Raw genomic sequence first — 16,570 nt, 5'->3', positions numbered from 1 at the left:
CTTTATCACTTTAGTACTCTGTGGTTTCACACTTTATCACTTTAGTACCCTATAGTTTAAAAAATCACAGGGTACTAATTTGATACAAAATCAAAACCACAGGATACTAAAGTGATAAAATGCAAAACCACAGGGTACCAACTTGATACACTTTAAACCACAGGGTACTAAAGTGATAAAGTGAGAAACCACAATGTACTAACTTGATACATTTTAAACCACATGGTACTAAAGTGAAAAAAATTGAGACCATAAGGGGGGTTTTTGAAGTTTTCCCATCTTTAAATGTAATTAAATGCTTTAAAGAGTTTAACTATTACAATTATTCCACCGAACTATTTCGATTCAGATTCGTTCAGTTCATCTATAAATTTCAATTTGATTCGGTTTAAAAAGGTTTAAAAAAAAGGTGAAAAGGAAGGTTGAGGGGTCAATTTCAAAATAACCCAAAGTTAAAGGGGCTTTCATACATTTCACCTTAATAAAAAAAAGAGAAAATAAATTCCCACAAAATCGTGCCCAAAAAATTAACCGATCGCGTTGCACTAGCTTCATCTTCTTCCTCCTCCGCGGCGTCCGCGCCTCTCGATTAGGGTTTGAGTCTAGGGTTTCGAGAGGAGCCGGGGGTGGGAGGAAGGGCCGGAGATGGGGGATCCGGAGCTCGCCCTCTTCAACTCCATGTCGAAGCAGAAGGAGCCCTTCAAGCCGATAGTCGACGGGAAGGTCTCCATGTACGTTTGCGGCGTCACCCCCTACGATCTCAGCCACATCGGCCACGCCCGCGCCTACGTCGCCTTCGACGTGCTCCACAGGTCCCTTCTTCCCCTCGTCCTTCCTCTTCGCCTTGTTTCGGATCCGAGAGTGGTTTTGCTGTGACTATGATTGCTGTAGTAGTAGTAGGAGTTGTAGAGGTTGTTTGTAGTATGAATTTTGGCGAATTAGTGCTTATCGCCTGCTAATTTGGAGTAATCTATGGTTAAAGTAGATTTAATGCATCTGAGGTAACTCACCGAACGGAAGTTAAGGAGTGTTTTGTTTAGTTCTTGGTTTGAGAAGCATTAAAATTTTGAAAAATTGGTGGGAAATTTGCACTCAGCACTAAAATTTTGAATTTTTGGTGGAAAATTTGCACTCAGTGTTGAGTTAAAGAGTGTAAAGATGAGTTGGTGGATATTGAAGTAAGCGATCTTCCGCAGCATAGCTTAATGTTTTGAAGAATTAGATAGATGAGATATTCTTCATCATCTTCACTCTGAAAGCATTTTACACAATGGAACGATTTTGAGTAATTTGAGGACTTTATTCATATATTGCAAAATTACCTTTTGGGCATGCTAATTATTTTCCAAGTCATTTATCTAGATTGGCAATTATTTTTGTATATATGGACATAAATTTTGTGATGTAAGATTGTGTAATTTGGATCTATTGGTTCCTTGATTACAGATACTTGAAGCATTTGGGATATGAAATTAAGTACGTGCGCAACTTCACTGATATTGATGACAAGGTTAGTAAGTTTTAAATTAGAATGAAATAGCATGTATTTACTTTTTCACCTAGAGGAGGCTTTTGCTATCAAGGCTTGCATGCTGTGCTTTTAAATGTTGTTAGTCACATGACTAGCTGAGTATGCTTCCAGGTATTCTAGCTTGAAGTGGGTATATGCTGTGGTAGCTTGCTTTTGTACTAATACAAGAACTAAGTAAAACTTCTGCTCATTTTGTAGATCATCAAACGAGCAAATGAAGCTGGGGAGGATCCATTAAGTTTAAGTAGCCGATTTAGCAAAGAATTCTTGGATGATATGGCTGTCCTTCAATGCTTGCCTCCAACTCATGAACCACGTGTGACAGATCATATAGAACAGATAAAGGATATGATAGCAAAGGTAGTTCCTTGCCGAGCATTGAATATTTATATATATATTTTTATTGAAGTGGTGATGCAAATTTTGTTCCCTCAGTTCCCTGTGATGCAAAAAATCACATGGTGCTTCATTACTGTTCCGTCATATTGATCTTCTCTCAATCTTTGATTTACTAGATCTTTTTTCTTCTTATTGCTTTTGTTTTGTTTTCTGATGAAAATTTCATGTTCTTGTGCTTACAGATAATTGATAATGGCCATGCCTACACTCTTGAGGGAGATGTTTACTTTTCTGTTGATAGTTTTCCCGATTATTGCCGTTTGTCCGGACGGAAGTTAGATGACAATCTTGCAGGTGGAGGTGGACGAGCCTCTGTTGATCTGAGAAAGCGGAATCCCGCAGACTTTGCATTATGGAAGGTGGGGAGCTCATGTTTAACTTTCAGCATATGTCCTTTTAGACTCTGTATTATTTATCAGCAATTATGTACTGTTCTGGTATTCTAACTGTTTTCTGGATTTTTCACTTGGGCATTTGCCCCTAATCTTTCTCATTGTTTTTAATTCAATCTATGACCGTGAAAAAGATTTTCACAACATGTGACATTTTCCAACAAATAACATTTTTGACCCTGTTCCAAAGTATCGAATCAAGGAAGTCATTTTACAGGAAATACATAGATTTTTTTTTTTTTTGGCCGGTTAGCGATGGACTACAATATATGAGAAAGTTGAGGGACTAAAGTGTTAAAGTGAAGAGTCTAGGGGTTAAATAGCAATAACAGGACAGTACACGGATCTCCCATACATTTTACCTTATCCGTTATGCTATCTATATATATATATATATAATATCCTTTTTTAATTTTTTTAATTTAACTTTCAGTCTGCTAAGCCTGGTGAGCCAAGTTGGGAAAGTCCATGGGGCCCAGGGCGACCAGGGTGGCATATTGAATGCAGTGCCATGAGTTCTCATTATTTAGGCCATGCTTTCGATATTCATGGTGGGGGAAAGGATTTGATCTTCCCTCACCATGAAAACGAGCTCGCGCAGAGTCGAGCTGCTTGTCCAGAAAGCAACGTGAACTATTGGATGCATAATGGCTTCGTCAACCGGGATAATCAGAAAATGTCCAAGTCAGACAATAACTTCTTCACAATCCGAGATGTAAGCGGTCATAACAACTTAACACTTTTGTATGTCCCATCAATTTAACACCGTAAGATTTCTATCTGAGGCATAAAATTCTATTTTCTCGAATGCAGATAATTGAGAAATATCATCCTTTAGCGTTAAGGTTCTTCTTAATGCGCACACACTACCGGGCAGATGTGAATTACTCTGATAGACAGCTTGACACTGCATCGGATCGTGTCTTCTACATATATCAGGTGTGTTACTTGTCTGGAGAAACAAGTTAAGGTCATCTTTGAGTTGGCTTGAGCTTTCTAGGAGGTATTGTTTGGGTAGAGCTGTTTGGAGCTACGCTAACAGTTCTTCCCTTAAAAGCCCATTCAGTAGTTTCTGAATTCAGCATATGTAGAAGCTTCAAGTTGGAGCATGTTTTTTTTGGGTCTCATTTGCGCTCCCACTTGGGCAATAATTCAAGACATTTTGCTTGCTAAATACTTTTGCTACTTCATTTTTGGAGTAAAGAAGCTGTTTGAGACCAAACATATAGTAGCTCGAGCTTTTAAATGCTTTACAGGATATAAGAGTTAATTCTTTGTTTATTTTCCCCACATGTAGACTATACATGACTGTGAAAAGGCTCTATCCCCATTTCGTGAAGGAAATATCAAAGGTCAGATTCCAGATGATATCAGAGAACTGGTCAATAAGTTCCCCACCAATTTCACAGCTTCTATGTCTGATGATTTGCACACTACTGCTGTTCTGGATGACCTAATGGAACCTCTGAAGGCAATCAACAGCAATTTGAAGAAATTTAAGGTACAATGGATCTGGAAAATCAAATTGGGCTTCAATTTTGTTGTTTGAATTAAGGAAGCTTATTAGCTGACCGTAGTTGGTACTTTCGTGTTTGCTTCTCCTATTCAAAAGGGTAAGAAGCAGCAGCAATCGCTTATTCAAGCCCTGATTGCTTTGGAAAAAGAAGTTAAGGATGTACTTGGGATCCTTGGTCTGATGCCGTCGTCATCTTGTGCGGAGGTATTTAATGAGTTAAAAGTTTCCTATGTAGGCCTCCGTGACTTCTTGTTTATGTAACAGTTCCCTTAGGCCTCGTTTGATCATTTACATGTTTTTCCCCCCCTTTTTGAAACTCAAGTTCTACACAATTAAATGTGCCGATGGATGATGATTTTTTGCAATCTATACTGAAGTTTGTTTGGCAGNAATTCTATTAACATGTTGACTTATTTTTTTATAGTTATTTACTAATTAATGTCATCTCGTAATTTTAATTAATTTATAATGTAATTTTGATTAATTTATTTATTAACTTATTAAAATATTATTTACTAATACTTAGGTGCTTAATATTTAGATAAATTAGTTTTATTTTCAATCATAATTACTCTTATCCCTCCTATCCCAACCCAATCAACCAAACGTAATTTTTCTTATTCCTCTAAATATCTCGATTCTCGTCCAAACACAAAATTGAACTAATTCCTACCTATCACAAAAGTTACACCTATCCCAAGAATAAACAAAAATTGGTTGTTCTCGAACCAAACGGTACCTTTAAGTTTCTATTTTGGATATTCTTCAATTGAAGTTGTTTTCAACCTTACAACATACTTTTTTTTTTGGCCCCCAACTCTACAGGTGTTGCAACAACTAAAAGAGAAGGCACTAAAGAGAGCGGGGATGTCGGAGGAAGAACTCTTACAGAAGATCGAGGAGAGGACATTGGCGAGGAAGAACAAACAGTACAGCGAATCTGATAGGATCAGGAAAGAGCTCACCGCCCTGGGAATCGCCCTAATGGATGAACCAGGTGGTACAGTATGGAGACCGTGCGAACCCGAGCTTCCAGAAGATTAGCCAATTTCTGAACCGATAAATTATCGTCACTTACCTTACTTACCATTTTTCGCAGCGGTCGGTCGGCATGTATAAGTTAAAGAGGTCTTATAGGTTGCAATTTTTGGCTAGTGGAATTTCACTTACTCAGGACGGGGGATTTTCCCTTTCGATTATTTAATGTGCGCTGATTTAACAGGATTGTACAAGATGAACAAGAAACCCCTCGTATGGTTGTTTCCCTGCACTACTTTTACAAATATTTTATTTATCCGACTCACATTGTATCCAAATATGGCAAGCTTGTTACTTTTTCAGTGTGGATTTTTTGTTGATGAATAGATGAATCTAATGAATTCGATGCGCATTATCTCTCTTGCTATTAAGATGAAGATATTTATAGGACTCCCTTGCTAATTATATCGTAGGAACTCTGTTCTTGTTTTCCTGCACCTTTTTGTGAGTTCGGTGGAGTGAAACTTTTCTACTGCTACAAATATGGAATTCATTTATTGTTTTGGTTGAGTATTGCTAGTGTTCTACTATTTTTGCACTCTCTTGGTTGTGTATGATGATGGTTTTTGAAGTTTTTTTTAATTAGAATAAAATTTGTTTTCTATGTATCTTCATGTGGGCATCTCTGTGTTTTCTTTTGTAGTGGTATGAGTATCATCTTGCATCTGGTAGCTCTAGATTATGCCTTTTTACATATATATATATATATATATATATATATATATATATATATATATATATCTTTTTAATAAAAGGTTAAAATTGGAAATGTATTGTGAATTTTGTGGAGATCACATTTGTTGTCCCTACTTTTTATTGCAGTACACCTGAGTTTTCGTTCATAAAAAAGAAAACAAAACAANCCTACAGATATGTGAATTTTGTGGAGATCACATTTGTTGTCCCTACTTTTTATTGCAGTACACCTGAGTTTTCGTTCATAAAAAAGAAAACAAAACAAATCTTTCATTCTTCTCAGTAGTAGCACTTCATGTTGTAAAAACAAAACAGTATACAAATGAATCAAATTTCCGCGCGTAACGTACAACTCAATTGAACGTGGTGCAGTCTCTCCTGATCTGGCCAAGTTTTCCGGCCTTGACGCCGACCCGCCCGAGCTTGACCATCGCGTGCGCGAACGCCGCGAAGAAGCTGCTCTGGTTCCCCGCAAAGTCGTCGACGGCGGACTTCGTCCGGTTGTCGGTGTAGAGCACCTCGTCGGACCTGAAAAGCCCGAGGCCGTCGACCAGGTTCTTGTAGTAGTAGCTGTCGAACGTGACCGGCGTGACCGGGTCCATGTTCACCGCCATCGTGGGATCGACGTGCGGCGGGCACACCTGCTCGAGCTGCTCCGCGTACACCGGGTTGAGCGACGGGTCGACCGGCAACGTCGAGCTGAAGTTGTACAGGCGGTCGGCGAAGCGGGTGCAGTGCGCGAAGCCGACCGTGTGGGCGCCGGAGAGTGCGACTACGTCGAGCACAGTGAGGTTGTGTTTGCCAAAGAGCGACGTGAGATTCGCGAGGTTGTAGTCCGGCCCCGGGAGGTTCCCGGCTACCAGGCTAGCGTTGGAGATGAGACCGTCGAGCCGGCCGAGTTCGACCGTGAAGTTCGGGCCTCCAGCCTAGCCAAAAAATGACCACAAAAGGCTCCGTTTAAAATTGCGAACATACTTGTTTTTGTATTTTGACTGAATAGACTAGTTGATAGGTATTTACTAGAGCCACAACATCACGGGCAGCGATTGCCAGTATGTCGGCACAGGAGACCACGCCGGGGCATTCAGCTTCGACGGCCTCCTTGGCCTTGATGACGGTGTCGAACCCGTCGCCGGCGAGGGAGATGTTGTCCGGCGCGTCCTTCTCGGCGTCGCCGTTCGGCGACGCAATCAGCACAGATGCATCACAACCCTTGATCATCCAGAAATTCAATTAGTATCCAAGATATTTTTATTTTACTACAAAAATGAAAAAAAAAATTACTCCCTAACTTTAATTTAAATATGTACGGTAATACTTGGATTCATATCTCAAAAAAAATAAATATGATATATATCTCCAAAAAAAAGGAAAAAGAAAAAAAAATGGTTTGGTAGAGTCAAAGGCGGATTCATCGTGCTACTTTAAATTATTTATTTAGTTAGGAAAAAATAAATAAATTAACGTGCTGTATAAAATTATTGATGGGTACAATTATTATATATATTAATTTTTAATTTTCTTGTAAGTTGTAACAGTTAATGAGGATATTTATTAATTAAAAACCCTGGCCTTATTTTAAAAATTATTAAATCAGACTATGTGGCTTTCACGTCTATCTATGTTGTTCCCTTTTTTTTTTGTTCTAAAATCAATTTTAATGACCAATTCAACTTAACTTTGTGCAATTATTAAAATTACTAATAAAATTTGACACAGATTTTTAGATCTCATATATAGTCTAAAAAATTTGAAAAAAAAGAAAAAACATGACTCATTATTGAGCGAGAAAGAGTGCTTTAGAGAGAGTACTTGTATGAGTGCCACAAAATAACTTTTTTTTGAACCGTTAATGTGTAGCTACGCTAATATATTAAACATAGATTGGCTTATATATTTTATTTTTCTCGACTGCTGAGATGTTGGTATGCTGATATATTGCACATAGATTGTATTATATATTGCACATTTTTAGATTGTTGATGTGTTGGTATACTGATATATTATATACAGATTAGTATATCAACGGTACAAAGCGTTTCCTCCCACGAAGGCTCCCATTGTACTTTAACCCTATTACAATGAAATCTTTATTTTGACGACGCGTTATTCAAAACTAAATCCTGTAAATTCTTTTTGTTTTTTTAATTCTTTTTTTTTTTTCTTCTTCTTGATTCCTTATAGTTTGTGGTGTTTGATAGGAAAAAAAAAAAAAAAATCCAAGGAGTTTTAATGGTTCTAAATCTATGCCACAGTAAAAATCGATCTGATAGAAAATAAATTATGATTATAATTTGACATATGGAATCCTCATAAATTAACTTCCTTTGTAGATCTTTTTATTTACAAAATTTTATTTTTCTCATTATCGTCCTCTATATATTTTTTAATATCTTTATTTGTTTATAATGTTAAATTATATGAAACAATCGTTACTTTTCAAAAGCTTTCTACGAGCTCCAAATTTTTCCGTAAGTCGAAGATGTAAACTTGGAGCATAGTGCTTTTATATTTTACATTCAACATATGGCACACAATGTGGATCAAGCTTAATAATTAACCTCATTACCAAATACTCCCTTTTTTTTTTGTAGGTGCCATTGACTTTTTGTAACCTTGTTTTTCATATGATTAATCTCTAACTCCCTACTAATTTTAATGTAATAAAACCAACTCCTCAATCATTAAAATTCCTTGTTTCTTCTCCTAAATTCAAACTCCTCTACTCATATCCTTCCTTTTCATCAAATTCTTATGTAAGAAAAAACAAACAAACAAAAAAGAGGAAGATATAAATGTTGGTGATCTCCTAGCATCATTTTGCGAAGTTCGCGAAAAGCAAAAGAGCTTCAAAATAAGAGGATACGGAGATCGCACCTCGACGAAGCAATCGTGGAAGAACAACCTCAGTGTCGCGGGCACCGTCACGACCGTCGCGTTTTTCTTCTTCTCCACCGCCTGCCGCACAATCGACTCGACGTTCGGGCACGACGTTTCGTAGTAATTCGGCGACAAACCGGCCTCTGCGATTCGCAAAGCAAGCAATAGAACCAACCCCACAACCAATCCTCTCAAATAATGTTGCTCCATCTCTATTTAGTGTCTCTCTTAATTTGTCAAAGGGAAAGAAAAGAGGGAATGTGTCTGTAACAGTGGAGGGGATTTGATATAACAAAGATTAATTTTTTATATATATATGTGTATATATATAGGAGGGAATGGAAGAGTTGAGAAGAGAATGAGAAAAGTTTTATTAGGCATGTGTAATTAGCTTTTGATGATTTGAACTTAAGCTCACATTATATTTGACTTAATTTCATTGGTTGGTGTTGATCCAATAGGATTTTGACACATGAGTATGTTGCTTGGTCACATGCATGTTGCTCCATTCTATTTTAGTGGTAGTTTCAATGAAAAATTCTTTTAATTATTTACATATAATATATATATATATATAGAAAGAGAGAGAGAGTAGGACTACAATACACTTATTCTTCAAATTTTTTATGGTGATGTCATTAGAGGATGTCCAAGCAGAAGATTTGGCCGAAGATGTGCATATGGTTTGGGATAGACGGAGCGGAAGGACGGGGTCTCAGCTCATGAGCGATGGTTTACCTGAACTAATTGCCTATTGGTGGGTTATTTGGGAGATCAGGAATGGTGTGATCTTTAGAAGGAATCAGACTGATCCAATCCGTGGTTGCTATAAGGTTAAACAGCTGACGTCCCTGTGGGGGAAACTTCGCCCTATGGAGAAACACTGATTTTTTTTTATTTATTTTCGTCTTTGTCCGGCTTTTCATCTCTTTAGAGGCCTTATTGCCTTACCGATGTAGCTAAGTTCATATCCTGAATGAGTGAAGCAGGTAGCGTGCTTTTTCTCAAAAAAAAAAACAAATGTGTGCTAAATTATACAATGTTAGTGTCTCATCATTATGAAAAAGTTTGATCTATCAATTGTTGTAAATCAAAGTTTTTTTAAAGTTAAAATTGTGGGCATATTTTTAAATTATTTAATTAATTCATGGTAGTCCACGTATACCTTTGAATGTGAGATATGCATGGCACGATTACTCTGATTCCACTTTAAGCTTAGCACGATTTATTTGATGTTGATTAATTTATGCACAATAAATTTTTTTTAAAAAATACCAACCATTATTTTTAGTTACCTTAAAATTCGGTGACATCTTATCTCATACTTTTAATAAAATTATTTAAACTTTAGATAAAATAGGTCGCAATAAATCAGATCATTTTCTAAGTAATAAATTAACTAAAACTTAGCTAAAACTTTATTATTAATAAAATCATGGAGTTTAATGATGTAACGAGATTGGAGTATAAATTTCGGTTCCGTGTTATAACGGTGTTATAAAGTAAGATCATTTTTTATGATCTTACTTTATAAAATTATTTTTAATTAAAAATTTTAAAAATAATAAAAAAAAGAAATAAATAATTGAGTTAGGTTATTATTCGAGGTGGGCAAGAATGTCAACAATCCAACAACTGCGCGCACGAACCCACATTTAGGGATGTAAATGGATATAGATATTCAAAATTTTATCAAAATCTGAATTCGAAGGAGGCGAATTTATTTGATACTAAACGGATATGATTTCGAATATTAATATCAAAAACAAAAGCCTGACGGATATGAATTTTGGTGGTACCTCATCTGAACCCGAACCTGAATTTATTTTATATTATATATAATATGTATATAAAAATTTAATATTATATTTGAATTTGTATCTTAAAAATTTAGATTTAATATAGTCTATTTTGAAATATTGAAAAGAGAAATAATTATTTCGGCTTGGATTTTAAATTTTTCGTCGGGTTCGGATTTGTATAGAAAATTTTGAAATCTGTCGGATCGGATTCGTATTTCGGGTTCGGAGTCGGGTTCGGCCGGTTCCGGTCCCTACCCGCATTACATGCACCCCTGGTCGCTAATTGATCGCAATTGCGGCGGCCTCCACGCGACGAGATGACGTACGACACAAGCGCTCTCCCTTTGCGGCTACGCACCACGTGTCACTCCAAGAGCTCTACACGTGCGACGAGTCGCCACGTCATCCTGCGCATCCTAGAGAGAGAAAATAAGAGAGAGAGAGAGAGAGAGAGAGAGAGAGAGAAAAAGAAGGGATGGAGTGGGGTGAATGCATGAATAGTTAAGGAGGTGAATAGTAGTAGTAGTAGTAGTAGTGGCGAAAATAACGATGGGCAAGGTAAGTGTTTTTTTTTTTTTTGGGGGGGATTAATTTGATAAAATCAGTTCAATTTTTATATTCTTATTGTTGTTAGATTCATTTCTTGTGTATGATGATTCGAATAATATTAGCTAGTTTCGAACTTTATCCATTTTAATATTTGTTCTGTTGACTTGTTCGTCTGTATACATGATATGATTCATTTGAAATGTCTGAAGAAGTTTTGAGACTATTTTAGCGTCATTTTCTGTGTTAAGATTGTTTCTGTACTGCTTTCTACCGTATCAATAACTTTAGTAATAACAAAAAAAAAAAAACAAGAAATTTACCAATTTTTAGATCTTAATTATTATCATGATAATGGTAGGGGAAGGAGGAGGAGAAGAAGCTGGAGAAAGTGAAGAAGGCGGCGGTGGCAGTCGCGGCGGCGCAGGAAGCAAAGAAGGAAGTAGAGGAGATTTTTGAGGAAGTAGAGGAGAATAAAGTTGAGGGGAAGGAGAAGGATGAGGACACAGAAGCCGAGAAGCCGCCGCCGCCGCCGCCGCCGCCGCCGCAGCTGCAGCCACCGCAGGCGGTAGCGGCGGAGGAGGTGGTGGTGATGAGGGTCTTCATGGACTGCGAGGGGTGCGCGAGGAAGGTGCGCCGCGCCTTAAGAGGCTTTGAAGGTATCTGCGTGTGTGCTGAATATAAAATATTAAAACACTGTTCTCTGAACGTTCAAATTTTTAAAGAGATAATACGGTACTTGTTGATCATATGATGCAGGGGTGGACGATGTAAAGGCGGATTACAAGACGCAGATGGTGGCGGTGAAGGGGAGGGGGGCGGCGGCGGAGCCGACGAAGGTGGTGGAGAGAATCTACAGGAAGTGTGGAAAGAAAGCCGAGCTTATCATAACCGCCCGACCTTCGCCGCCGCCGCCGCTGGTGGTGCTGCCGCCACCGGAAAAGAATAAAGAGAATAGTAAGAATAAGGACGAGGAGGAGCCTCAGGTGGTCGTCGCTGTGCTTAACATCCGCATGCATTGCGAGGCTTGCGCGCAAGAGATCAAGAACAAGATTCTAAGGGTGAAAGGTGTTTTAGTATCATATATTCAACACTTCACCTCACGTTTGGATTCGAGACATTTGGACATTAATATTTGTGTGTGAAAATTGGAGCAGGGGTGCATGAAGCTGATCCGAACCTGGTGGCGTCGCAGGTGACGGTGAAGGGCGTATTCAATCCGGCGACATTGGCGGAGTACGTTCATAAGCGCACGAGGAAGCACGTGACCGTGGCAGCAGTGCACGTGCCGCTACCGTCCCCGCCGCCGCTTGCTGATGCACCGTCGGCGGAGGAAAACCGTCAGAATCCAAATCAAGAAACGGAAGAAGGCGGCGCAGGCGGCAAAAAAGAAGGGGGGAAGAAGCAGAAGGACAAGGAGAACAATAAAACGAAGAAGAGTGGGGGTGTAGACGCGGCGGCGGCAGTGGAGTCTATGGTGGTTGCGGTGGGGCCGACGGCAGCCGCAGAGGCTGGCGTCATAGGGGGAGGAGGAGGAAAGGTGACGAGCGAGCGCTACGACGCAAATAGCTACTACTACTACTACCATCCGCGCTACCCCGCGGAGTATTACGCTTACCCCCCGCAGATCTTCAGCGACGAGAATCCTAATGCTTGTGTTGTTATGTAATGCTACTACTTTAGAACTGCGTTGTCATCTGCACTCGCTTTTATACTATGAAATGCTAAAAAACTTTCTAAAAGCACTTTTGAGCTCTCTGTTGTATAATACTATAAAATGATGGTGAGAATTGTCATCGCAGAGGTGAAACAAGTTTTTGACGAGGTCTTTGAAGTACTTGGATGTTGCATGTATGTTGCTATAAAGTTGAAATAATATTTTTAAACTTGGAGAGAATTTAGGCTTGTAAGCAGATATAAAACCCTTTTTCCTTTAAATTTTCACAAAGATTCTTAATTGCAAGGTATAAATGTTTTCATACAAAATAATGAAACACAAACTGCCAAAATGTGCAAGTATTTCAAGCTCCAAAGAGCAAAGAATAAATGAACAAGATCAACATGAGGAGAGATAACAAAAGCTAAATTGCTAGAACAGTAACCAAAGGGGCATTCAAAGAAAAGCACTTAGGAATTTGTCATGCAGCAAATCTTTGGAATCATCAAGCATTATTCTCCTTGCACCGCCACTCCGCCCGCGCGCGCACGATCTCGGCCTTGTCCTCCTGCAGCCGGATCAGGTGCGTGCTGCCGAGGTCGGCCTCGCACGAATTCGCGTAGTCCTGCTCTATGTCTCGCGGCATCATGCTGGTCAGGGACTCCAGGAGCTGCGACTGTCGGCATTCGCGGCGGTATTCGAGTGTAATGCTCGTAAGGTGGTATTCCTCCAACACGTTCAGCGGCACGCTCTACGGAAGGACGGATCGAGTAGTTCGCTCACGCAAGAGAACACATTGCACTATCGAAAATTTAAAAATCGTAACAATTACCTCCAAGATCCATCCAATGTACTTCACATTGTTCACATGCTGATTGACATCCATGTCACTCCATCTTGGCTAAATCACAGAAAAGCAGAGAAGTTTGTTATTCCGATTTTGATTCCGATGCCAAATCTGATTTTGATTTCAATTGCGAGCCGAAAAAGTTAGAGAGATTTCTTACTGCTAATCCTGATCTGATATTTTCTGCGGTTTCGTCAGTAAGTTTGTCGATGGATCGGTCGCTGCCGACGTCGGAGATCACAGTCCTGTCCAAGTAAAATGGCCTCACCTCTTCCCTCACCTGTTCAGGTATCTTAGACAACCTTCTTGTTTCTCTGTTCATCATTACCCAGTTGCTGCAGAATACAAATACATATATGCATGTCAGAGAAAAAAAAAAAAAAAAAATAGAGTTTCAGAATTGGCTCAGACTAGTTGCAGATCACCTTGTAGCACTTGCTATCATTCTCTTGGTGTTGTAGTCTCTTATGATCCAGTCGCGGCGCATGCCGTTCTTCCCGGACGCCGCCACCCAGGTATCAATCTCAATCACATCTCCCCTGCAGAAGCAGAACATTTTTGAGAATGCGAATTTGCGCGAGGGGTGGAGACATACATATATACTGCAGATCTATTACATATGTAACATCTTGATCAGTTTAGCAAGTTTCTGATTTACCAGCGGCTGTATTTTTCGACCTGGATGTTGATCCGAGTGACGACCCAGATGAGCTGCCTGAGGCTCATCTGATGCGTCGCGCCGAACCCGTCGCTCGCCAGACCGGAGCTCATCACATGGTTCAGGGCTGTTTCCTGCTCTTAGTGATCCATTATTATACATGAATCCTTCAGTTTTGTAGTTATTATTGAGATTTGAATCACAAGTTACAAATATGGTTTGCACCTTAAAACTACTACAGCATCACTTCTATTTTGCCTAACTACTATCTATGTATGTCCCCCCTCACCATATTGGTTGCAATCACAATTTACAGTGTTATACTCATTTGCCAACACATCAGCAAACTTTGAGATCGAGCAATACTTTAGGAATTTAAAGAATCTTCTAAATTAAAAAAAAAAATCTTTTCGGACCCTAATAAATCCAGAAGCTCCAGGTGTAAACCGTCTTTTTTTTTTTTCATGTTCAACGTGCAAGCAGAAATTCAAAATTTTGAACGTTCGAAAAGTCTAATTTCACCGGACAATGATTGTTAAAAACATAAAAAAAGATAAAAATGCACAGAACTTATCTAAACTATAAATCATTTTGAATTGACTATCCAACCTTTCTATTTATTTTATTTGAATTGGTCAATGATACTTTAATGAATTCATAATTGCATGAAGTATATTGGCCAAATCTGTAAAGATGACCGACGAATTCATTGACCGACTCAAATCAAACAAATTGAAAATGTTAGATAAATTCTATATTAATTTTATTTTAAAAAAAAGAAAAAAGAGAAAAGTACATGTAATTTACCTGAAGGAGATTCATGAGGGTCTCCATGGTGGCAGTCTTGTCAGGCCCAATCTCATAAGACCTGATCACAAATGTCTGCCTGTACACAAACCTCTCCTCCACAAACTTCCCCAGCTTGAATGCGTCATTCATGGCCACACCCCCCCCTCCCTCTCCCTCTCCACCCTCCCCACCACCCTTCCCCACATACAATGGAGCCTCTACGCTCCCATGCACCACCCCATTGACCACCTTCCTCCCATTCACCCTCCCCATTGCTCTCACCTTAACATAATCACCATGCTCACCACCACCACTACTACAACAATTCACTCGCATCGGCGCCGCCGCCGCCGCCGCCGCCGCCGCTGCAGCTCCTCCTCCTCCCTTTCGGAGGCCGAAGCCGATAGCCCTCGCGGGCACCGATATCATCGTCGTCGCTGCCGCCGCCGTCATGCTCGAAGACTCATTTGGTTAAAGGAGAGCCAATGGAGAGGAGGCTCATTTCATAATGTGGTGCGTGTGTACGTGCATGGTGTGCATGCATGGATTAATTGATATGGTTGTTGGTGTGCAACAAAACTTAATTTATCACAAGAAAAGAAAGCATGCATGGAAGAAAACTAATCAATGCTTAGTCATATAAAGGTTAGAAAAAGAGAGAGAGAGAGAGAGAGAGAGAGAGAGAGAGAGAGAGAGAGAGAGATGATCAAGAGGGGGGTGACATGAATTGATGGATTACACGCAAGTGTAGGAGATTGAGTGGTGGTGTGAGCTAGAAATTGTTGCCAAAATAATAGGGGGAGTGTTTGTTTTGGGGAGAGAATTAAGGGATTAATTAGTAAGATCCAATCCATTAATATATACAAATGAAGGGGAGTTGGGAAAAAAATGGATGATGGTGATGGAGTGCAGCTCACCTGCTGCCTCCAACCATGACAAGGAAAAGCAAAAGGTAGGCTTCTACAAATTAGATCCACCAAACATTATTTGTCAAATTATTATTACTAAGTTTAGTATATATATATATATACTTCCCTTTCTTCTTCTTCTTCTTCTTTTTTAAAAAAATTTTATTTTGATTATTTTATTATTTTATGCCAGTGGGCCTAAACAAGGGCCGATGCGTATCGGGCCTTGGGTTCGGGTCGGGCTTTTGTATTCTTCGGTCATTTTGGGCTGAAGTCGATCTTGCGCGACGAAGCCTATCAAATTTTCTAGCCGGGCTTGGATTTGGGGTCGCCCGATCCGACCCTGCACTCTACAGTAAGACCAAATAAGCTTTTAGACCAAAACCACCAAATTAAGACTACCGAAAAGACGATACATCATACACCGCATTTGTAACCAAATGTCAGTAGAGCACGGCACGATGCTCACTAGGGCTTGACGCATGCTCCGTGCATCGAAACTTAAAATTTTTGTAGAAGACTAAGGCCCAGATTGGGTGCACGAACATCTTATCTAACATATCCTTTTGATTTATTAGACACGTAAATAGTACTAAGTAGATAAGAAAACAATTAAATGTCTAAAATGAAATAACATATTTAGTCTTGGAACCATTTTCGAGGAATTACAAAGCTGATCAGACTCCTAAATTTTGATCGCACAAGAAAATCTTCATAGCGAATAAACTATTATGAAGAAAATATGTTATTCCAAGATCCAAGCACTCCCTAAAAGTTCCAAAATTGTTTACACAAGATATATATTTCATCTTTGTAGAATTTTTTGGAACTATGCCACCATGACACCAACCTTGTAACCTGAGCTTTATGTTTTATATTCATGGAAATAAGTATTATTATTGGGTGTGTTG

At 39.2% G+C, this 16,570-nt stretch overlaps 4 protein-coding genes across 4 annotated transcripts; 2 read left to right on the top strand and 2 right to left on the bottom strand.

Annotated features, from left to right (window-relative positions):
* LOC109714212 (cysteine--tRNA ligase, chloroplastic/mitochondrial-like) lies at positions 515 to 5,243 on the top strand. Its single transcript, XM_020238725.1, has 9 exons — positions 515 to 812; positions 1,447 to 1,510; positions 1,730 to 1,891; positions 2,113 to 2,289; positions 2,756 to 3,037; positions 3,136 to 3,261; positions 3,620 to 3,823; positions 3,935 to 4,042; positions 4,664 to 5,243. The coding sequence occupies exons 1-9, from the start codon at positions 646 to 648 to the stop codon at positions 4,880 to 4,882; spliced, it is 1,509 nt and encodes a 502-aa protein (XP_020094314.1). The 5' UTR covers positions 515 to 645; the 3' UTR covers positions 4,883 to 5,243.
* On the bottom strand, positions 5,772 to 8,738 carry LOC109714227 (peroxidase 55-like). The gene is made up of 3 exons (XM_020238747.1): positions 8,450 to 8,738; positions 6,593 to 6,784; positions 5,772 to 6,498 (listed from the first exon to the last, which is right to left on the bottom strand). Exons 1-3 carry the CDS (start codon positions 8,660 to 8,662, stop codon positions 5,926 to 5,928), a joined length of 978 nt encoding a protein of 325 aa, XP_020094336.1. The 5' UTR covers positions 8,663 to 8,738; the 3' UTR covers positions 5,772 to 5,925.
* Positions 10,804 to 12,469, top strand: LOC109725356 (heavy metal-associated isoprenylated plant protein 7-like). Its single transcript, XM_020254545.1, has 4 exons — positions 10,804 to 10,812; positions 11,162 to 11,459; positions 11,560 to 11,868; positions 11,958 to 12,469. Exons 1-4 carry the CDS (start codon positions 10,804 to 10,806, stop codon positions 12,467 to 12,469), a joined length of 1,128 nt encoding a protein of 375 aa, XP_020110134.1.
* On the bottom strand, positions 12,787 to 15,561 carry LOC109714219 (palmitoyl-acyl carrier protein thioesterase, chloroplastic-like). Its single transcript, XM_020238735.1, has 6 exons — positions 14,770 to 15,561; positions 13,963 to 14,096; positions 13,730 to 13,843; positions 13,465 to 13,639; positions 13,290 to 13,358; positions 12,787 to 13,208 (listed from the first exon to the last, which is right to left on the bottom strand). Exons 1-6 carry the CDS (start codon positions 15,202 to 15,204, stop codon positions 12,963 to 12,965), a joined length of 1,173 nt encoding a protein of 390 aa, XP_020094324.1. The 5' UTR covers positions 15,205 to 15,561; the 3' UTR covers positions 12,787 to 12,962.

The sequence above is a fragment of the Ananas comosus genome, linkage group 1 (assembly GCF_001540865.1).
Source record: "Ananas comosus cultivar F153 linkage group 1, ASM154086v1, whole genome shotgun sequence".
Classification (NCBI taxonomy): Eukaryota; Viridiplantae; Streptophyta; class Magnoliopsida; order Poales; family Bromeliaceae; genus Ananas; species Ananas comosus.
The sequence above is the reverse complement of the archived record's forward strand: the minus strand, read 5'-3'. Positions and strand labels throughout refer to the sequence as shown.